Source organism: Pan troglodytes, chromosome 3 (assembly GCF_028858775.2).
Source record: "Pan troglodytes isolate AG18354 chromosome 3, NHGRI_mPanTro3-v2.0_pri, whole genome shotgun sequence".
Taxonomy (NCBI): Eukaryota; Metazoa; Chordata; class Mammalia; order Primates; family Hominidae; genus Pan; species Pan troglodytes.
In genome coordinates this window covers 2,422,137-2,444,066 of record NC_072401.2, presented here as the reverse complement: position 1 = coordinate 2,444,066, position 21,930 = coordinate 2,422,137, and the positions used below count along the sequence as shown (strand labels likewise).

Here is a 21,930-nt window from a genome sequence, read left to right as displayed (position 1 = left end):
GTCCAGGCCTGGGGACCCGCAGTCTGCGTTGTGCGGTGGAGTTGGGGCCAGCCGGGCAGCTGAGGTCACCTAAAGGCCAGGAGGGGCTGGGCCTGCCCGTGGACGTGGGAGTGAGGCCGCAGCGCCCTGGTGGGGTGGGGAGGGGCGGCTGAACTGGTCCACAGCCCCGTCCGCCAGAGAACGGGCCCTGGAGAGGGGCAGGGGACGGGGTGGGGGCGTGAGGGGGAGGGGAAGCCAAGCTGGGAAGGCGCCCCCTCAGTGTCTGGGGCCCGCTGTCAGCTTTTCAATCTAAAGGAGAAAACAGGCAAAACGAATAGAAATAGAGTTTGTTGGGGACAAGTTTGAGGACTGCAGCGTGGAAGGACAGACTCAGGTTGGTCTGAATGCACGCGCTCTCATTCGCAGCAGTTGCAAGTGCGTTTTTAAAGGAAAAATGAAGACGCAGCTCCTAAATTCACCAAGAATTTGCATTAAAATGGCATAAGCTATTGATTGGTGTACATTATTTGTCACAAATTCCAGGAACATGAAGATGACGCTGAGGCGGCCAGGCGGACACTATAGGAAAGAAAAGAAAGAACAAAATGCCTTCCAGCAGTTGCCCCGGGCGTGGGTGGGGAGGCGGGACTGAGGCCCTGTACTCAGGTGTCTCTGGGCCAGATAATCTTTGAGAATCCCACATAGCTCCAGCTATTTTTCTTTTCTCATTTCTCGTGTTTGATCAAAATTTTTCTCTTCTCAAAGCAGTGATGATCGACATTCTAGATGTAAGTTTTTCTGCTGGGAAGGCTCATTCCCGGGCCATCTCACCCCGCATGGGGGGAAAGAGGACAGGTGCGGTGGGCGCTTAAGAACTTCGCGAGGCCTCAAGGCCAAGGTTGATTGGCACGGGGTCCGTCAGGCCGTCTGCTATGAAGGAGCCACGCATGCCGGATGGCTTCTGAGCATCTAGCTAGCATCCTCGGGGTTTTTTGGTTGACTTTGGACATCTAGAAACACAAAGCCTAATCAATTTAAGAATGAAAAATATGGGCCGGGCGTGGTGGCTCATGCCTGTAATCCCAGCACTTTGGGAGGCCGAGGCGTGTGGATCACGTGAGGTCAGGAGTTTGAGACCAGCCTGGGCAACATGGTGAAACTGCGCCTCTACTAAAAATACAAAAATGAGCCGGGTGTGGTTGTGGGCGCCTGTAATCCCAGCTACTTGGGAGGCTGAAGCAGGAGACTCACTTGAACTCGGGAGGCGGAGGTTGCAGTGAGCTGAGATCGTGCCACTGTACTCCAGCCTGGCAACAGAGTGAGATTCTGCCTCAAAAAAAAGAAAAGAAAAAGAAAAAATGACACAAATAAGGGCAACTATTAACAATTTGAAATCTAGAACTGAAGAGTGCTTCTATTTTTGAAGGTAACCAGATACCTATTTTGTCTCCTTCTGGTCCTGGCCTGAAGAACAAGATGTTGAAGTTCTCCAGTGATGAAAACGACCTCTCTGGCGAGGCTGCCTGGTGTGGTCCCATCTATTGTGGTTGGACGAAGTCCTATATTGGATGCTTTTCTCATGAAATCTCCAGGTTGGAGACCTTGAACTTTCATGTCTTCATCTCCTGAGAACTCGCCGTTAAGAGAATCCTTAATTAATTTAGAATGTGCAGTGAGAAGCTCTATAGGGTCTCGGCAATAATGAAGAATATCGCCTTTAAGGGGAGCTGGTTTGGAGGCTCCTTCATCCAGGCACAGGGCCTTCCTGGTATTATTTCAAAGAGAGAAAGCTGATGTTTTCCAAACAGGGCAGAACCCCAGTTCAGCACCACAGTGGAAACACCTTAGGCCAGGGAGTGTTAGAAGCTGGTTTCAGCATTGCAGATGGGTTTTCTATTATCCCACCTGTGCGTTCCACAGTCTGGAAGATGGAGGAGGGCTGCGAGCACAACGGGAATGCCAATCCCTCCAATCCCAACCAGCTTTCACTGTGCAAGGTAAGATGTCAATCAATCTTTTCTCTTTTTTTTTTTTTTTTTTTTTTTTTTTTTTTTTTTTTTTTTTCAGAGAGAGACAAGGTTTCTGCATGTTGTCCAGGCTGGTCTGGAACTCCTGGGCTCAAGCGACCCTCCCACCTCGGCCTCCAAAAGTGCTGGGATTACAGGCATGAGGCACCATGCCTGGCCAATAAATCCTTTTTTTTTTTTTTTTGAGATGGATTTTTGCTCTTGTTGCCCAGGCTGGAGTGCAATGGCGACACCTCTGCTCACCACAACCTCCGCCTCCTGGGTTCAAGCAGTTCTCCTGCCTCCGCCTCCCGAGTAGCTGGGATTACAGGCATGTGCCACCAGGCCCGGCTAATTTTGTATTTTTAGTAGAGACGGGGTTTCTCCATGTTGGTCAGGCTGATCTCAAACTCCCAACCTCAGGCGATCCGCCCGCCTCAGCCTCCCAAAGTGCTGGGATTACAGGCATGAGCCACCGCGCCCAGCCCAATAAATCTTTTATAACCTCTCACAGTTTACCCCATTCTCTTTCTTTCCACAGCTTTCTATATCCACTCACTTTTATCTATCATTCGTTTTTATCCCTTCAACTAAACCTTTAAAAACCTCCAGACAAATTTACTCTTCCCATAACAAAAACCACATTTTCATGCCTTCTTTATAATCTTTACCAAAAACCTAACCTATTTTTCTTACATGCTCTGTATTCAGAATTGTTTCTTTTACATCTAGTAGTTTTAATTATATATATAAACTACAGTGTTTTTTGAGACAGGGTCTCCCTGTTCTTGCTCAGGCTGGAGTGCAACGGTGTGATCTTGGCTCACTGCAGCCTCTGCCTCCTGAGCTCAAACAATCCTCCTGCCTCAGCCTCCCAAGTAGATGGCACTACAGACCTGCACCACCACGCCTGGCTAATTTTTGTATTTTGTGTAGAGACAGGGTTTCGCCACGTTGCATAGGCTGGTCTCCAACTCCTGGATTCAAGTGATCTGTCTGCCTTGGTCTCCCAAAGTGCATTAACTACAATTGTAAGTCAGTAACTTCAAGTTTAGTGAAAAACCTAGGCAGGAATTTTGAACTGTTTTATATCAGCATTTTTAGATGGAAACCATTTCTTTTTTTTTTTTTTTTTTTTTTAGTCTCGCTCTGTCGCCCAGGCTGGAGTGCAGTGGTGTGATCTTGGCTCACTGCAAGCTCCGCCTCCCATGTTCATGCCATTCTCCTGCCTCAGCCTCCCGAGTAGCTGGGACTACAGGCTCCCACCACCACGCCCGGCTAATTTTTTTGTATTTTTAGTAGAGATGGGGTTTCACTGTGTTAGCCAGGATGGTCTCGATCTCCTGACCTCGTGATCTGCCCACCTCAGCCTCCCAAAGTGCTGGGATTACAGGCGTGAGCCACCGCACCCGGCCCATTTAATAATTTTTTAGGAAGATGTTTCCTCAATTTTTTGCTTATTAACAGATCTAAATATTTTTAACTTTTCTATACCATATAAAAATACAATGCCAACGTATATCAATTTAAAATTGTGTTTAATGATTGTTTCAGTATTTTAACTCACTTAAAAATAACCTCAGACATGTTGTGGTTGGGCGCGGTGGCTCATGCCTGTAATTCCAGCACTTTGGGAGGCCGAGGCAGGCGGATCACGAGGTCAAGAGATCAAGACCATCCTGGCCAACGTGGTGAAACCCCGTCTCTACTAAAAATACAAAAATTAGCTGGGCATGGTGGCGGGCGCCTGTAGTACCAGCTACCCAGGAGGCTGAGGCAGGAGAATCGCTTGAACCCAGGAGGCGGAGATTGCAGTGAGCTGAGATCGTGCCACTGCACTCCAACCTGGTGACAGAGCAAGACTCTGTCTCAAAAAATAAAATAAAAATAAAAAATAACCTCAGACGTGTGATTGATATGGTTTGGCTCTGTGTCCCCACCCAAATCTTATGTTCAATTGTGATCCCCGTGTGTCAGGGGAGGGGCCTGGTGGGAGGTGACTGGATCATGGGGGTGGATTTGCCCGTTGGTGTTCTCACGATAGTGAGTGAGTTCTCACGAGATCTGCTGGTTTAAAAGTGTGTGGTGCTTCCCCCTTCACTCTCTGTCTCTCTTCCCCGCTCTGCCATGGGAAGATGTGCCTACCTTCCCCTTCACCTTCTGCCGTGAGTGTCAGTTTCCTGAGGCTTCCCAGTCATGCTTCCTGTACAGCCTGCAGAACTGTGAGTCCATCAAACCTCTTTTCTTCATAAATTTCCCAGTCTCAGGTGGTTCTTTACAGCAGTGTGAAAACAGACTAATACAATTATTACCTATTAATTTAACATCACATGATTTTAATATTAAGTTACTGAAAAAGATTTTTAAGCCAGGTACAATGGAACCTGCAAATCTGGTAACTTAGAAGGCTGAGGCAGGAGGATCACTTGAGCCCAGGAGTTCAAGGCTGCAATGAGCTATGATTGCACCACTGCATTCTAACCTCGACAACAGCACAAGATCCTATTTTTAAAAAAGTAAAAATACTGCCAGACGCGGTGGCTCATGCCTGTAATCCCAGCACTTTGGGAGGCCGAGGCGGGTGGATCACGAGGTCAGGAGATCGAGACCATCCTGGCTAACACGGTGAAACCCTGTCTCTACTAAAAATACAAAAAATTAGCCAGGCGTGGTGGCGGGCGCCTGTAGTTCCAGCTACTCGGGAGGCTGACGCAGGAGAATGGCGTGAACCCGGGAGGCGGAGCTTGCAGTGAGCCGAGATCGCGCCACTGCATTGCAGCCTGGGCGACAGAGCAAGACTCCATCTCAAAAAAAAAAATAAAAGTAAAAATACTTTTGTAACTATGAAAAGTTCATTTATAAATTTTTATCCCATTTACATTCACTTTACTCATTCTTTTTTTTTTTTTTTTTGAGACGGAGCTTCGCTCTTGTTGCCCAGGCTGGAGTGCAATGGTGCAATCTCAGCTCACTGCAACCTCCGCCTTCTAGGTTCCAGCAATTTTCCTGCCTCAGCCTCCCAAGTAGCTGGGATTACAGGCATGCGCCACCACACCCAGCTAATTTTGTATTTTTAGTAGAGACAGGGTTTCTCCATGTTGGTCAGGCTGGTCTCCAACTCCCTACCTCAGGTGATCCGCCCACCTTGGCCTCCCAAAGTGCGGGGATTGCAGGCGTGAGCCATCGTGCCCAGCCAACTTTACTCATTCTTAACTATTATGCTTGATTTGTCCATTAAACAAAGCTAGCCATCATCTCAAGTTATTTCCTTGTTAATAATTTTTACAGCCTGAAAATGTGAGGCAGTGACCACATAAGTGAGAACCCCAAAGTTTCAAACACAGGCATTTCACCAATCAGAAGACACCGTTGTTTTCCTCTAACTAACAATATCAAACTGGTCTTACCTACCAGAGATTTCCTCAAGTCATGTGAACTTAAAGGCAGTTGAGTTGGTTTCTATTTTTCTGATAAAATATTTTATTTAACACCTACTTTTTCTTTAAACCAAGTAACTAATTGGTGAATTGGTTAATTAACTAGAGCACCTTCATACCTGTTGGTAGTGAAATATCACCTGCATATGACACATAAACATAGAGACATAGAGACACACAGACAGAAGCAGATCCTGTAGGGGTGTATAAGATTCTTCATCTGTCAGTTTTCAAATTGTTTCTCGCCCCCCTTTAGACTATCAGTCTCTTGATTACCTGTTCCACTGCCTTTAACAATCGTTAGCTAAGAAACCCTCAACTTATACTTCCAAAGACATGATTCTTAGGAGAAACAAGGTAGAAAATGTATATCTCAAAGGCACAGAACTTAGAGCTAAACACTGTTATTTCCTGAGACAAAAAAGAGCACAGATAATTAGGTCAAGACAACACCGCATTGCTTGAGGCCAGGAGTTCGAGACCAGCCTGGGCAACATTGTGAAACCCCATTTCTTAAAAAAAAATTTTTTTTAACTAGCCAGGTGTGGTGGCACATGCATGTAGCTACTCAGGAGGCTGAGGTGGGAGGATCCCTTGAGCCCACATGTTCAAAGCTGCAGTGAGCTATGATCGTGCCACTGCACTCCAGCCTGCATGACAGAGTGAAGCCCCGTCTCTGTCAAAAAAAAAAAAAAAAAAAAAACCATAAATAAAATGAAATAAAAATTTTTTAAATGCCAGGAAAAGTATCTTTTTTTTTTTTTTTTTTTTTTGAGATGGAGTTTTGCTCTTGTTGCCCAGGCTGGAGTGCAATGGCACGATCTCGGCTCACTGCAACCTCCACCTCCCGGGTTCAAGCCATTCTCCTGCCTCAGCCTCCTGAGTAGCTGGGATTACAGGCGCCCACGACCACACCCGGCTAATTTTGTATTTTTAGTAGAGACAGGGTTTCTCCATGTTGGTCAGGCTGGTCTCGAACTCCCGACCTCAGGTGATCCGCCTGCCTCAGCCTCCCAAAGTGCTGGGATTACAGGCGTGAGCCACCGCGCCCTGTCCAGTAAAAGTATCTTAAACAAAAGTAAGACTTGTTATGTAAATGTAAATGTTAAGTCAATATCTTTCTCATCCTCAAAGTTTCTAGTGGTTTAGAGAAAGAGATGTCCTTAGAAATGGAGATTTCCTTTATAGATGTCCATGTCTTTTACAGAGTCTCAACATAGCCAGCTAAATGTCAGAAAGTTGCATTCTGGCAGACCCCTTTAGTGAACAGGGCACAGAAAGCATCTGCAGCGTTCAGGAGCTGCTGTTTAAATATGCGAAGAGCAGGCACAGCTGGAAGGCACAGCATCCAGATCTTTAAGTATCCGGGATCCCATCTTTACACCAAATCCCCAGTCCCCCAAGAGAAGAAACCCCATGGGACCGGGCCACACGGTGTTTCCACAGTGTGTCACGCTACGAAGATATTCTCCCAAGGCTGGTGGGTGACCCAACACCAATCAGCCCACCCTGTGATCAGCCCGTCACCCCAGGAGTCTTTTACCTTGGTGGCAAGCCTTCCCATAGCCTCCAGGGGCCCAAACTGCACCTTTCTTATCTAAATGCACAGAGAAACAAGTAGCCCCTGCCATAATAACCATTCACTGCAGCCGCTGCCAGCTACCTCCCAGTGACTTTGGGGATGGGCTTTCGCCAGTGACTTGTCAGCCATGGCACATGAAGGTCAAGTTCTCTCTCATAGTACAAAGTAATCCCTGGAACGCGCAAAGCCAAAGAGATCAGGTAACGCAATGCAAAGGACAGCAGAGCTTTCGGCCTGGGAGGGGCCTGCCCAGGACTCTCGAGACTCCGTGAGAAAGGCAGAAGGCCCCCAAAACAGGGTGTGCGTGGCCGTTTTCTGTGTTCCTCAAGAGGTCTCAGGCTGCTAGAAGTCTCCTATGTGGTACTGAAGATGGTACAAGGCAGGAGAAGCACAAGCAGAGGAAAACGGAAGGCGTCACAGAAGAGCCGGTTCTCAAGATTTTAGGCTTTCTAAAAGGTCAGTGACGTTTTACATTTTTCGCAGCAAAATCATGCCGACAAGAAAAGCAAACAAAGGGACCAAACTTATTTTAAAAGGGGTTTCAGTCGACTGAAAAAATCCCAGCAACAGGATCCCGGAAAGAAGTGTCAGCACTTAGGGAAGCTGAGGCAGGAGGATCACTTGAGCCGAAGAATTTGACACCAGCTTAGGTAACGTAGCAAGACTCTGTGTCTGCCAAAACAAAAAACAAAACAAAACAAAAATACAGAAAGGCCTTTAAAAATGTGTGTGTGTGTGTGTAGCTCAAATTTAATTTTTTTAAGAGATGGGATCTCACTCTGTTGCCCAGGCTGGAGTGCAGTGGCACAAACAACTCACCACAGCCTCAAACTCCTGGGCTCAAGTGATCCTCCTGCCTCCACCCCCGGAGTAGCTGAGACGACAGGCGTGTGCTACCATGCCTGGCTAATTTTTAAAAAATTTTTTGTAGAGACCGGGTCTTGCTATACTGCCCACGTGGCTGAATGTTAGCTTTTAATTAGGCTGACTTCTGACCATAGAGCTCTTAAAAAAAATCCCTTCAAACCTCTTATTATCAGATTTCAGTCAGGATAAACAGAAAGTAGGTCTTCCATCAGTCTGGTTCTAAAATCAGCTTTTCCAACTGTGCACATAAATAAATTATTTTAGCCATTTCAAAGGACCCCCATTTCAGCCATTACTGCTGATGACCATCCCGGGCTATGTGGGTCCATTTCCCTAGATATTTACAAAAGGATGCCTCACAGGTGTTGTACATAAAACCAGCTGCTGTTTCTTAAGGCAGTTGTCCCTTAAAACAGTGCTCAGCTTTTGGTCAGGCGCCGTGGCTCGTGCCTGGAATTCCAGCCCTTTGGGAGGCCGAAGTGGGCAGATCGCTTGAGCTCACAAGTTCAAGACCAGTCGGGGCAACATGGCGAAACCCCATCTCTACAAAAAGTATAAAAATTAGCCAGGTGTGGTGGTGCATGCCTGTAGCCCCAGCTACTCAGGTGAGAGGATGGCCTGAGCCTGGAAGGTGGAAGCTGCAGTGAGCTGAGATTGTGCCACTGCACTCCAGCCTGGGCGATACAGCCAGACCTTGTCTCACAAAAAATTGTTTTAAGAAAGAAAAATAGAAAAGGAAAAGAATGCTCAGATTTTGAAGCTTGGTTTCCCATAATTTAGGAACTTTTCCAAAGTGACCAAGGCTGGGGATGTGTTTTGGGGTGAAGTGTGCTGCTAATGAGCCGCTCCTCAGGGTGTCAACTGAGAGTCAGGGACTCTAGGTAGTGGCGTGACCAGGCCCTTATGTATACCTTTCCAGATAAGTGGGAGTTACAGAAATGTTCTCCTGTGAGGGGTGTCCTGTGAGGCCACCGCGCACCCAGGACAACAGTTCTGACATCTCTGCCAAGTCTCTGGTTGCCCAGAGCACCTGCATGGGTCGCAGACAGCAACCGACTCTTCTCTTTGGGGTGAGGGAACTCACCCTCATGCACCTTCCCACATAGGACAGACAGGAACTGGCCCCAAATGAAAAGACAAGTCTGAACTACAGGCAACGGGGAGTAGTTGAAATTGTTATTATTATTATTATTATTATTATTTTGAGACAGAGTCTCGCTGTGTTGCCCGGGCTAGAGTGCGATGGCGCCATCTTGGCTCACTGCAACCTCTGCCTCCTGAGTTGAAGCGATTCTCGTGTCTCAGCCTCCCGAGCAGCTGGAATTACAGGTGCCTGCCACTGTGCCTAGCTAATTTTTTTTATTTTGGGTAGAGATGGGGTTTCGCCATATTGGCTAGGCTGGTCTTGAACTCCTGACCTCAGGTGATTCATCCACTTTGGCCTCTCAAAGTGCTGGGATTACAGGCATGAGCCACCACGCCCAGCCCAGCAGTTGCAATTTTTAAAGCTTGCTGTGTAACTTTAGGCCCAAAGATGTGAAACCACCAGTGCCAGACTGGTGCCCATACCAGGCCCTAAACCCGTTGCCCTGAGGCAGTGGCAGAGAAGGTGGAGTTCTCTGTTTATCTGAGTCCCCTGTCCAAAGACAGAGACTGAAGCCCTCTTTCTGTTAAAAGCAGGTTTAAAAAACACTCCAAATAAAATCTAGATGTCAACCAAAAAGAAAACAAAGCTCTGAATTCAGGAGGACTCACCCCTGTGCACCCAGGAAACCTCTGGAGTGAGGGGAGCACGGTGGGTTCCTGCTCATACCACCCCCAAGTCCTGGAAGGAGCCCCGGGTGGTCAGGGAAGAGGGTCACTGAAGCCTGCTGACTTACGCCAGATATGTTGACCTAAAGGAAAAAACTGAGGCAAAATTAATGTGAAGTGGAGAGTTTCCTGGAGCCAGGTTTGAGGACTGCAGCGCCGGGGCACAGGGTCAGGGCAACCCTTTAGGTTCACGCCTTCCAGGGAGGCAATGTGGGTCATGGAAAATCTCGAAGGAACTCGCTGATGCATTCAACATCCCCTGCACCCAACGCTCAAGCGCTGACCAGGGTCCCTGCCCAGCCACAGGGGCAGCTCCGCAGTGTCATCCTAAGGTCGGCCACGTGGACGGCAGGAAGGGCGTCCCAGCAGAGGGATCAGCACGCAAGGGGTCCGGGCAGGAAAAACCAGGCATTGGAGGCAAGTGAGGGGCTGGTGCGCCTGGAGAGCCAGGGGGCTGGAGGAAGATGAGGCTGGGCTTTGAATGGGGGCCTGGGGCTCCAGAGCAGAGACTGGGGGAACAGGCTATCATGCTTCTGATGGGGGCCAGGAGAGGGGAGAAGCCATGGTCACTGTCCAGGAGCTCCTGAGCAGTGTCCCCACCCAGACCCCAAGGCCTGAGTGACCTCTGAGGAGAGCGGTCCAGCCCTTACAGGGCCACAGCCTCTGCTGGCCCCTGCCCTCTCCACCTCATCCCCACAGCCTGAGCCCGAGCCTGCCACTGCTCGGCCCCAGCAGCCAGGCCCAGGGGCAGAGGCCTGCTCAGCACGCCTTGGTGGCCCTTCCAGTCTCCATCTGCAGACTCCCTCCCACCAGCCTGCCTGGCCTCACCCTCCAGCCCCTACAAGTCACCCAAAGCCCGTGGCCATGTGACCCCCAGTAGCCCTGATGGTCCGCTGAGGCTTGTGCTCCAGCCCCGGGTTCACAGGTACCTGGAAGGCACCAGAACACCGTCAGCTTGGAAGGGTCAGGGCTGGGCTCCAGGCAGCAGCCTGGAAGGTCTGGGAGACCATGGTACTTGCTCTGGGTGGGGGCTGGGGGGCCTAGAGCCCCTCCCCACGACCAGGGGAGAACCCCGTAGGCAACACGGTGCTTCCAGCGCCAGCAGCAGAGCGCCTATATCAGCCCCAGGTTGTCGCCAAGGGCCCATTTTACAGAGGAGGAAACTGAGGCTCGGTCAGGTCAGCCTGTGGGGCAAGAGCGGAAACCCAGACCTGTCGGTCCTCCCTGGCCGCCCACCTCCGCCTCTGTGTCCTGCTTCCCTGAGCGCCCTCCTCACCGGAGACCCCTGCCCCTGCCCCAGTTGCCCCCGCGCCCCGCCTGGCCCATGCAGGCCTCGCCTTCCTGGGAGCGGAGCGGCCGAGACCGTCCAGATTTCAGATGCCAAGCTGAGAGGCGCCCGGGCCTCCGCCGCTTGGATACTCAGGTTCGAGGAGGGCACACCAAACGCAGCGGACGGGGCAGTGCAGCCCCACCCACGGCGGAGCGGGGACCCGCGAGCCCACGCCCAGGCCGGACTTGCGGGGTCTCCTCCAAGGCCGTCGGGGCGCTCCTATCCCGCCGCGAACGCCCCGAGCCCGAGTCCATGGGGAGGAAGAACAGGGGCGCGGGGAGCCGCCGAGCAGCCCAGGGGAACCCCAGGACGGCGCGGGTCTGGCCACGGTGGGAGGGAGCAGGGCGGGGTGGAACGGAGCTGCGGGTGAGACGGGGCGGGGGGCGGGCCGGGGTCTCTTATGAAGTGGAACTACAGACCAGGAGGCCAGAAGAAGAAGGAGGAAAAGCAAAACGGTCCCCAGGCCCATAGGGCGCCTAACGGGGCTCCACAGGAGGCCGGGAGGTGGGAGTGGCAGAAAGGCGCCCAAGGCCCCAGGCTCGCCCTACCCGGCATCTTCCATGGGAAGATGGCCCAAAACCACACCCCATGCAGCCCTGCGTCCCAAAGACCCCCAGAGCAGGAAGGGAGGGGCTGCGGGGGACCCCTGTAGCCAGCTCCTCCCAGAGCCCTGGCCCAGGCAGCCTCCCTGCAACTTCCACTGGGGGAGCGCGCGGCTTGCAGGGGCCCCTGGGAAGAGCAGATCTCACCCTCCTGGGCTTCACAATCCAGTGTCGGGTAGCAGGGAGTCAGGAAAGAAACAGAGACAAACACCCCGGGACCCCTCAGGGACAAACGCTTAGAAGAAAAGGCGGGGCTGGGTGTGTCGGCGTGCGCTGGGGACCCAGCTACAGGCTCTGGGCTCTGTGGGCTGGTACCGGCACTGTGGGCCCCACTACTCAGGAGGCCCAGTGAGGAGGATTGCTTGAGCCCGGGAGGTTGAGGCTGCAAGGAGCTGTGATGGGGCCACTGCATTCCAGCCTGGGCGACAGAGCAAGGCCCTCTCTTAAACTATTTAAGGAGGGACACAGGGCTGCAGAGTGAGGCTGGTCCCAGGGCAAGGGATGCGTCCCTGCAGAGGGCACATGCACAGGCCCTGCGGTAGGAAGGGTGACCTGCAGATGGACTGTGGCAGCAGCCGCCTTCCAGACAAGCAGACGCAGTGTCCCTCCCACACGCTTTTCTACATGGCAGCAGGGAGAAGAGGACATAGGATCCAGAGAAAGGCGGCTCTGGGCTGGAGTGCAGGTGGGCAGTGGGGATACCCAGCGGTCAGGGAGGAAGGCAGGGCCCACAGGGAACACAGGGAGAGGCCCTGGACCAAGGGGATGCCCTGACACTGGAGAAGCTACAGACATAAGGGCGGAATGCAGGGAAGATCAGGGAAATAGCAGGTCCAGGAAAAGAAAAGTTGTCCCAGAAAGAGACTGCAGTGCCAGGTCACTGCTCGGCCATGCCAGGGTTGACTCATCCCTGAGTTGCTGAGCCCCTGGCAGGAAAGCTGCGCCATGGCTCCAGGACTGAGTGTGAATGCCACTGGCCCTGCCCACGCTTATGGCCAGGCTCCCTCCGCTCTGCTCCTCCCAGGCCTTCCCCGCTCTTCATGGACCCTGTGGTCCTCTTGCCTTGCTTGGCCTTGGTGGCATGAGACACAGCTGTGGCTGCCCAGGACGCAGCTCAGTTCTCTTCCTGCTTCACAGCTGCTCGTCACCCCTAGGGGCCCTCTTCTCTCCTCTGCCCCCAAACAGGCCACAGGGGATCCCAGACTTCTCTCTCCAGCTCCTTTTACAGGCGTACCTGCCCAGTGGCCTCCCGGACCCCCCTGACCACTCCCACCCCCCACCCAAATCCCACAGGCTCTACTTGTAAACACACCTGGAATCCAGCGGCCTCTTACCCTCTGCTGCCGTGGGGCTGCTGTCCTTCTCAGTCTGCCGTCACCTCCTCACAAGCCCCGCAAGTCCCTTCCCTACCGGCAGCCGGAAGCTCCCGTCACCAAACCTTGTCCTTGCCCCAGCCCCGCAAGGCCTAGGGGGAGGCCTCTCCACCCAGTGTCCCACAGCCAAGCCTGGCTCCTGCCCCCACTGTATCCCAGAGGGCACCTCCCCAGGGCTGTGTGACAAGTGTGCTCCAGACCCCGTCTTTTATAGTAATGGAGACCTCACCCTGTGCCAGGGCACACAGCTGCCCATAACACAGGACACTGAGTTATATTTGAATTTTGGATAAACAATATTTAGTGTGAGGAATCCCTAACACTGCAGGGATAAACAGGAATCTGGCTGTTCCTGGACTTGATTGGCTAAATCTGTCAATATAAGCCTAGAAATACGGCTACGTTCCTGGCCTCCCTTGCAGCTAGAAAGGTGGCGTGAGGAAGGCTGACCAATGGGACATGAGCACCACCCAGGCCGTGCCCCCAAAGACATGGCCCAGCCTCCCAGCCTCTGAGCAGGTGCTGGTGGCCGGCACTGGTTCCTGCCCCACACCCCACCCTGCCTGGGCCTGCAGTGACCTCAGGCCCCTGCTCTCCCTGGCCTGCATTAGAGGGCACAGACCTCCTCCCAGCTGGACACCTGACTCAGTCTCTCCACGTGTGCCAGCTCCAAGGGAGGACTCTGTTCACTGTGGATACCAGGCACGTCCAGCTCCACCTGCCCGAGGCAGGGCAGGGCTTGGGGCCCCAGGGCCAGGGAACCAAAGCCCCAGAGGCAGAGTCCCACCTAGGGCACCTGGCAGTCACCTCCAGCCTGCTGTTCACCTGGATTTGTTCCTAACCATGTTCCTGCATTACTTTGATAAAAGGCTCTAATTTTACTGAAAAAGCATTTACAGAATGAATGAAAAGAGGGAGGTGCCCGCTTCAGCTGGAGGTCACTTGGACGCTGTGTGCACAGGTGTGTGGATGGCAGTACGGCCTCATCAAGTTCCCATCCAGAGCTCCCCGGTGACCAGGGGCCAGGCTCAGGGCTGCAGGTGGGAGCTGGCAGGGGAGCTGATGCTGTGTGGGGTGGCCCTGCCCTCTCTCCCCGGGACCCTCTGTCTCCCGCAGTCTCAGGCAGCTGGTCCACCAGTTCAGTGGTGTAGGAGCCTGGAGGGGCTCAGCCCTGGGGCAGCTGCTCTGGGGGCTCAGGGGGGTCAGGCCGATTTCTACACTTCCCCAGCCTCAAAACAAGGGCAGGCAGGCAGGGGAGCAGGTCCGAGGAAGCACAGGTCACTGAGGTCGGACGTGTGTGTCCACCTCTCTGCACGGGCACTGGTATGGGACAGCAGCCAAGAGGGCTCGCCCAACTGGAACAGCTGGGGAAACCCAAGCCCAGAGAGGGGCCCAACCCAGGACTGCCGGGGACAACACAGGGGCTCTGGTGGCCAGAACAGAGAGACAGGACACAGGCATGCCACTGGGCATTTATTGACCTGGAGCAGCGTGGTCCTCAGTGCCCCGCTGGCCAGCAGGCACACAGGGCACGGCGCTCTGCCTGCAGCAGTAGGGTCTCCGTCTGCAAAGCAACAAGAGGCGTGAGGGTGCAGCCCAGCTGCCCACTGGCATTCCCCTGGGCCTCCACCCACCCAAGGCAGCCCTATCTCCACCGGCTCCTGAGATAGACAAGGTCAGGCCCTGGCTCTAACCCCCACACCCAGAGCCTCCCACTCATCTCTTCCCTCTGCAGTGGCTCCCACTGGTGGGGCCTGCCTGGGGTCTGCTGGTGCCCACGCCATGCCAGCGTGCCCACCTGCCTTCTTCCAGCTCCCACACCACCCGCAGGGGTCCACTGTCCCCCACTCCCTCCCACCCTCATGCCTAAGGATAGGTGGGGGCTGCTCCTCCCAAGAGCTCAGCTCCAGGCTCTGTGAGTGGGGAGAGGACTCTAGGTCTTAGTCCGAGCCCTTTGGAGTGTTCCCAAGAAGGACACTAGGGCTGGTGGGGGGTGGGACCAGGCAGGGTCTTCCCTGCTTTCTCCTTCCTAGAATTCTCCCTTTCCAGGAAGAAGCTTGAGCCCCGGCACAAACAAAAACTCCTTGGCTGCACCCCATGGCGTGGGGGCTCCCTGTTCATCCAGGCTTGGAGGGGCCTTAACCAACCTGTGCATCCACCCAGGATCCAGACCACCCTGCCCAGCCTGACCCCCCATTCCTGACACTTTCGCCACATCCTCTGGCCTCAGTTTCTCCTCTGCCCCGGGGCCTTGCCGCCCACCTAGGGGATCCTGGATTGGGCTGACAGTCCTTCCCCAGGGTCCAGATCTGTCACAGCCCTCAGGAGTGGCGGTCATAGGACAAAGTGCCCAGTGAGGGCCTTATAGGGGAGGGGCTAGAAATAGAGCATGCTGGAGAGAGGGGCGTCTCATAGGTGAGACAAGTGCCCAGAATGCCCCTTGGATGACTGGAGCCAGAGGAAGGGGGCAAGGTCCGGCGTCTTAAATCAGGGGTGAAGGATGAGGGACACTCCACTCCCCCAGGGGGCCTCTTCCTCATCCTCCCTGCCCTCCCCACCCCCTGGGAAGCCCGGGAGGACCGTCGCGCCGCGGGCGCTCACCCGCGCGTCCAGGCTGCAGGCTGTCTTCCGCAGGTCCTGCAGGGCGCGCTGCATGAACTCGAAGGCGTGGCAGTCCACGCATGGGCGGCCTGCGGGGGGCGCGGGTCAGGGTGGAGGGGGCGCAGGGGGGGGTCACCCGCAAGGCCCCCACGCACCCTAGGCCCGTCCACCCAGTGCCAAAGAGCGCACGTCCCCACTCCCCAAGCCACCATCTCCCGCGAAGGGGAGGACCCGCTCCCGGGAACAAAGGCAAGGCGCGGTCCTCCCCGCAGAGCCCCGGCCCCGCACGCCCCTGTCGCCAGCCCCGCCCCGCTCCCCGGAACCCGGCCCCCGGCACCTACTCTGCGCGGGGACGGCACTCCCGGCGGGCTCGGCGCGGGCCCGGGCGCCCAGCAGCGCCAGACTCAGCAGTAGCAGCAGCAGCGGCGGCGTAGGTGACATCGGAGACCGGCACGCGGGCGGGGGGGCCATGGCCAGCGGAGGGAGCGGGGCCGCCCTGAAGCCAGCGAGGGGTCAGCGGCGCCCGCCCCGCCCGCCCCGGGCCGGTGAGCCCCCGTCCCCTCCCGCGGGCCCCACTACCCTTGTCCAAGCCCCAGGCCTGGGAGCCCTGGACCCACCCACCCCGGGTCCGGGAGCCCCCGCCCCACCTCCGGCTCCCCGACTCCAGTCCGCCCGTCTCCGGGCCCAGCGAGCCTCTAGTCCGCGCCCCGTACCTAGAAAACGCCCATTCGGACGCCCGCACCCCCGCCCTTACCGCGGTTCAGGGACCCCGGGACCAGCAGCGCGGGTACACCGGCAGACGTTCCGCGTCCGGCGCGCAACGCGCATGCGCTCCGACCCGACCCCGCCCGGGTTCCCCATCCGACGTCGTCGTCATGGAAACCCGAGACTGCGCTGGCCGCGGGTTTAGAGGCACCTAGGACGCTCCAGGAATCGGGTGTCCCTGGCCCTGGCCGGGGGCTGCCCCCGGGAGCAGCGTCCAGGCCCATGTCGGATGCAGTCTAAAGGACTGCGTGGAGGAGGCGGCGCCGGGGCGAGACCTCCAGAGCGCACGGCCGGCGGGAGAAAAGCTGAGGAAGTGGGAAATCTGTGGCTGGAGCTCAGCAGGTCAGGAGCGATCCTGAGGGAGCTGCTCGATGCTCGCGAGGCGCGGGGAGCTGCGCATGCAAACGCTTGGCCTCCGACCGCGGGCGAGTGGGGTCCAGAGTGGGGTCCAGTGTGGGGTCGCACCGCCCGGAGAGAGCTGGCCTGGGGGATCGGCTCGGGGGATCCGCCCTCGCCCGGCTTTTCCCTGGCCCAGCCTCTCCCCGATCCTCGGGCGTCTGGGTGGGCACCAGCCTGCTCGGTCCCTCCCGGCTACCCACCCCCAACCCAGGGTCCTCCTCTCCGCCTCTCGGTGTCCTCGGAGCCCGGAGAACCGCTTGCGGGGAGCCCCGACCACAGGTCCTCGGCCTCTCTGTGCCGATTTCAGCCCCGTGAACTCAGGGCTGTTGGCCTTAAAGAGCGCCTTGCAGCCAGTGGCCCCCGGGGGCGCCCGGCAAGTGCGAATCTGGGCCCCGGACGCCCTGGGAGGGATGGTCCCAGCCGTCGGAGCCAGGCCTCCACGCCGACACCGACACAGGCCGTGGCCTCCTCAGAAGGCGCCGCAGGCGCACGTGGGTGCTGGCGCCCCCGCCCCCCCACCACCCACCCAGCAGCCCGCGCTGTGGCCGGGAGCTCAGGGACTAACGACACCTCCCGCCAGACCCTCTTCTTGGTGGGCGGAGCCGCACCCCTACCTGGAGGCCGCCCCGCTCGCAGTGCAGGACCCGGAGCCTCGGGCGCCCCCCTCCCCAGCCTAGCCGACCTCTACCCCCAACCCCCGGGCTTCTGGCCGGTGGTCTTCCCGGCACAAGCTGGGACTGCGGACGCACCTGCTTCTCGCGTGGTCAGAGCCGCCCCTGCCGCGGCCGGACGCAGGTGTCCTGACCCTAAGAGTGGGTGGGAGGGTGGGTTGGGGAAGCGTGCCCGTGACTGCCGCTGCCTCCTCCGGGTTGGGCCGACGCCGGGCTTCGGGGACCCGGTCGCACCTCGGGGGTGTGCTGCATCCTCAGCGCGCTGAAACGCAGGCGGGGCCCGAGGGGCCGGGTGGGGGCTGCGGGCCGGTGTCCCAGGCGCCTGGGGAGGCAGCGGCCCTCCCGAGTGTCGGGCTAGTGCGCACTTCCGCGCTCTTCTCCACTCGGAGCCAAGAGCTCGGGAGCAGGCCGTCGCGGTCCCCCAGTGGGGCGGGAGCCGTAGAGGGGTAGCCCCGCGCGGTTGCCGGGGCCGCGGAGCCCTGGGGGGGACGTGCCTCCGGGGACGCGCCGGGCCGCAGGCGTCCTTCTCCCCTTCGGTCCCACGCTGCGCCCGCTCGCGACCTGCTCCTATCACCCCTGCCCCTAGCGCCCACGGAAAGTCGCGTCCATGAGGGGAAGGGAAACGCCTCCCCAGAAGCGAGGTGGGCTGGGCCTCGGTACCGTTGGGTCGCCAGGAGTCTCGGGCTTGCTGCGCCCCCAGGGTCTGGATGGCCCCTGGCTGCCTTCGGCCTCACCGCACCCCTTCCACGTACACCCCTCCTCCCAGCCGCCTCCTCCCAAGGCACAGTCCCCATCCTAGGGTTCTCTCCAGCAAACAGGCTGAGATTCCCTCACACCCAAACAAAACAAACCTGGCGCCCCGCTCCCGGCGGCCCGCACCTCTCCAGCCGTCCAGTGCCTACCCCTTTCCGTCTGGAGCCCGTTCCTGTTGGGTCAGGGTCCCCTCCCTCTCATTTTTGCCTGCTCCTCCCGGTTGTTGCTAGGCGATATCTGTACCCCACCTTTCCATGTCCCCTTCCCTAAGCCCACAACAGTCCTTCCAGAAATCCTGTCAGCTCCATCCCCGGAGCCCTGGGAATTCTTCTCTCCACCCCACGCCTTTCTGCCCCTGGTCCCAGCCCCTCACCTGGGCTTGGAGAATCGCCTCATCACTGTCTCCCTGTCTCCAGCTCCCTGTGGTCCAGTCTCCACACGGCAGTCAGAGGGAACTCTATTTTAAAATGCTGGTAAAATGTCCTCATTTAAGCAATAACTCCTCATCGTCCCTCCGCTTCCCGCAGCCTCTACTTTCTCTCTCTATGAATGTGGCCACTCTGGGGCCTCACTTAAGTGGGATCTCACAGTGTTTGTCCTTTTGTGGCTCAACTGGCCTATTTCACTTAGCTTAGTGTCCTCTCCTTGTTCTTTTTTTGTTTTGTTTTGTTTTGTTTTCGGAGAGACAGGGTGCCTTGGCCCCCCACATAGCTGGGACTATAGGTACGTGCCACCATGTCTGGCTAAGTTTTAGATTTTTTTTTTTTAGAAACAAGGTCTCTCTGTGTTGCCCAGGCTGGTCTCGAACTCCTGGGCTCGAGCAATCCTCCTGCCTCTGTGGGCAGCACAGGCACCACTGGGCTGTGTATGAGCCTCCTGGCAGCTATGAGTGGCAGAGGGGCCTTTGGGATCTCATCAGACGCTGCCGCCACGCACGAGGAGTCACAGCTCCCGTCTCACCTCCAATGGAAGTGCAAGTCCTGACGCAGCTGAGGCCCTCAAGGTCCCCTGTCCCCCTCCCAGCTTCTCCTACCCATTCCCCTGCCCACTCCTGCCAGCTGCTGGGCCTGCTGCTGGGCCACAAGCCTCCCTCAGCTGAGACCTGCCCGGTTCAGCAGATAGCCAGGGCTTCTCCCCACCTCCCGGCTCCCTCGTGTCTTCCACCCACCCTGAGTCCTCCAGCTGCCAAAGATGTCAAAAGATTCAAAACACTTGATCAAAACAGGATCACAAGTCACTGTGAAATAACAGTCATTTATTTAACCGGAGTGATAGTCAAAGACTTCAAAAGCAATACAGAAAGATACATGGATTAAAAAAACAACCATTTCAAAGCTCAGTTTTCCTACGTAATTAGAAAAACGAATAAAGGCAACTCAGGAAATTATCTTGATAAACTATTTTTAAAATCTTTGTTTTTTTAGGCCAGTTACCAAAAAGGTAAAGAAGAACCTCCTGCCGTGTGATTTCTTCCGCTTATGGTACACCCATTTAGTTTACCTGAAAGTCAAACCTGATGAAAAGGTACTTGATTTAACCAGACACGGGAAGAGTGTGTCTGTGCCCAGGGTTTTGAGCACACACCATATTAGAGAGGAATGTAAACGAGACAGTTAGTAGCTTGAGCAGGAGAATACGTGGCTCTTAGGAACAGCAAAAGTGTGAGAAGTTTCCTGGTTACACAGACAATTCAGTCACATCAAGAAAAGCCAGGAATACGGGTGAAATTATACGGGAAGAAAACACTGTTTTTCTTCAAGACACGTATTTCAGCATCAGGTCATAACGACAGAGTTAGAACCACAGGGCAGAGAAATACAGAAGCCAACAAAAAAGCTGAAGGACAGCGTTATAATCCCAGGCCTTCTGATGGGGAGAAAGAGCTGGAGGCAGTGGTGCGTGTCCTGAGAATCACAGGCTGCAAGATGTAGCAAAAGCTGAACTTCTGAAACACAAGTCTGAGACGCTCTAAGAGGAAAGCCCTACCTCAAGGAATGAAATTTCCCTCTAAATGAAGAAGACAGCATTTCTGACCTGAAACAAGGGAAGTTAAATGGAGAAAATAAAACAGAAAAGTGCTGTGGAGAATGACAAATCGAAGCCTCTTGCAGTTTTACTATGAGCAGACCATTAGCTCAAGAAAACTTTGTTCTAATGCAGGGGACCAAGCCAGATGTGGTGGCGTGTGCCTGTAATCCCAGCTACTCAGGAGGCTGAGGCAGGAGGATCACCGAAGCCCAGGCATTTCAGCCAACCTTTAACAATTTAATAAACAAATAAATACCATAGCGCATGTGGCCAGGCGCGGTGGCTCACGCCTGTAATCCCAGCACTTTGAAAGGATGAGGTGGGCAGATCATCTGAGGTCAGGAGTTATAGACCAGCCCGGCCAACGTGGTGAAACCTCGTCTCTACTAAAAATAAAAGAAATAAATAATAATAAATAAATAAATAAAAATTAGCCAGGAGCCGTGGTGCACGCCTATAGTCCCAGCTACTCAAGAGGCTGAGGCAGGAGAATCACTTGAACCTGGGAGGCGGAGGTTGCAGTGAGCCTAGATTTTGCCACTTCACTCCACTCCACTGGGCGACAGAGTGAGACTCCATCTCAAACAAAATTAAATAATAAATAAAAATAAATAACATAGGGGATGAAAAGCTCAACCTTCAGAAAAACTTAGAAATAATTCTCTTGATTATATCCAACTGGATCACACACAAATTCCTTTCATAAATTCATCCTTTATGAACCTTATCACGACTTCTCAGAGCCTTGACGACAGCCTGCAACTTTCTGCCTTGTCTTTCTTTTTCTTTTTTTTTGTTCCTTTTTTTTTTTTTTTTTAAGCAGGTCTCGCTCTGTCACCCAGGCTGGAGTGCAGTGGTGGGATCATGGCCCACTGCAGCCTGGACCTTGCAGGCTCAAGCAGTCCTCCCTCCTCAGCCTCCCAAGCAGCTGAGACTACAGGTACGAGCCACTGTGCCCATCCTCTCTTTCTTAAATAACCAGTGATTCTACTTTAGGACAAAAAATTAACATATCAGATTCTTTCTCATGCAAAATTATTCTCTTTTAAAAATCTTTCTCACAGACCAGGCGCAGTGGCTCATGCCTGTAATCCCAGCACTTTGGGAGGCCGAGGCCGGTAGATCACCTGGGGTCAGGAGTTCAAGACCAGCCTGGCCAACATGGCGAAACCCCGTGTCTACTAAAAATACAAAAATTAGCCGGGTATGGTGGCACGTGCCTGTAATCCCAGCTACTGGGGAGGCTGAGGCAGGAGAATCATTTGAACCCAGGAGGCAGAGGTTGCAGTGAGCTGAGATCACACCACTGCACTCCAGCCTGGGCCACAGAGTGAGACTCCATCTCAAAAAAAAAAATATATATATATATATATATATATATATATATATATATATATATATTTCTTACCAAAAATGCATCTTCACTCCCATGACTGTCTTCATCTCTGTCTCTCTCTCTCTCTGTCATACTTGCTGGTTCCTTTTTATCTCGTTTCTGTTTCCTTCCTAAATCCATATTTGAAATAACCTGAAAATTATTCCTTTTTCTCAATAAATAACACATATTTGTGCCTTTCTTATAATTTTTCTCATAAAACACATCTTTTTGGTGCACTTTATATACAGAATTATATATATTAATTAGAAGTTTAACTCTTTTTTTGAAACAGAGTCTTACTCTGTTACCCAGTCTGGAGTGCAGTGGCATGATCTAGGCTCACTGTG

General features: G+C 54.5%; 1 protein-coding gene across 2 annotated transcripts; it reads right to left on the bottom strand.

The window, feature by feature from the left end:
- Positions 1 to 14,448: 14,448 nt before the first annotated feature.
- NICOL1 (NELL2 interacting cell ontogeny regulator 1) lies at positions 14,449 to 16,457 on the bottom strand. 2 transcript variants are annotated; one of them, XM_016951147.3, is made up of 4 exons: positions 16,344 to 16,457; positions 15,931 to 16,085; positions 15,590 to 15,678; positions 14,449 to 14,552 (listed from the first exon to the last, which is right to left on the bottom strand). In XM_016951147.3, exons 1-4 carry the CDS (start codon positions 16,448 to 16,450, stop codon positions 14,487 to 14,489), a joined length of 417 nt encoding a protein of 138 aa, XP_016806636.1. In that variant the 5' UTR covers positions 16,451 to 16,457; the 3' UTR covers positions 14,449 to 14,486. The 2 variants fall into 2 exon arrangements, with proteins under 2 accessions (XP_016806636.1, XP_016806637.1); XM_016951148.3 differs by having other exon boundaries at positions 16,237 to 16,417.
- Positions 16,458 to 21,930: the final 5,473 nt, after the last annotated feature.

Bases quoted from the DNA above. Each gene is read 5' to 3' on its own strand.
- NICOL1 (XM_016951147.3), bottom strand. From the start codon at position 16,450: ATGGGGAACCCGGGCGGGGTCGGGTCGGAGCGCATGCGCGTTGCGCGC. The intron at 16,086-16,343 runs GTAAGGGCGGGG...CGCTGGCTTCAG, and splicing joins CCCGGGGTCCCTGAACCGCG to GGCGGCCCCGCTCCCTCCGC. The intron at 14,553-15,589 runs GTGAGCGCCCGC...GTTGCTTTGCAG, and splicing joins CCTGCAGCCTGGACGCGCGG to ACGGAGACCCTACTGCTGCA.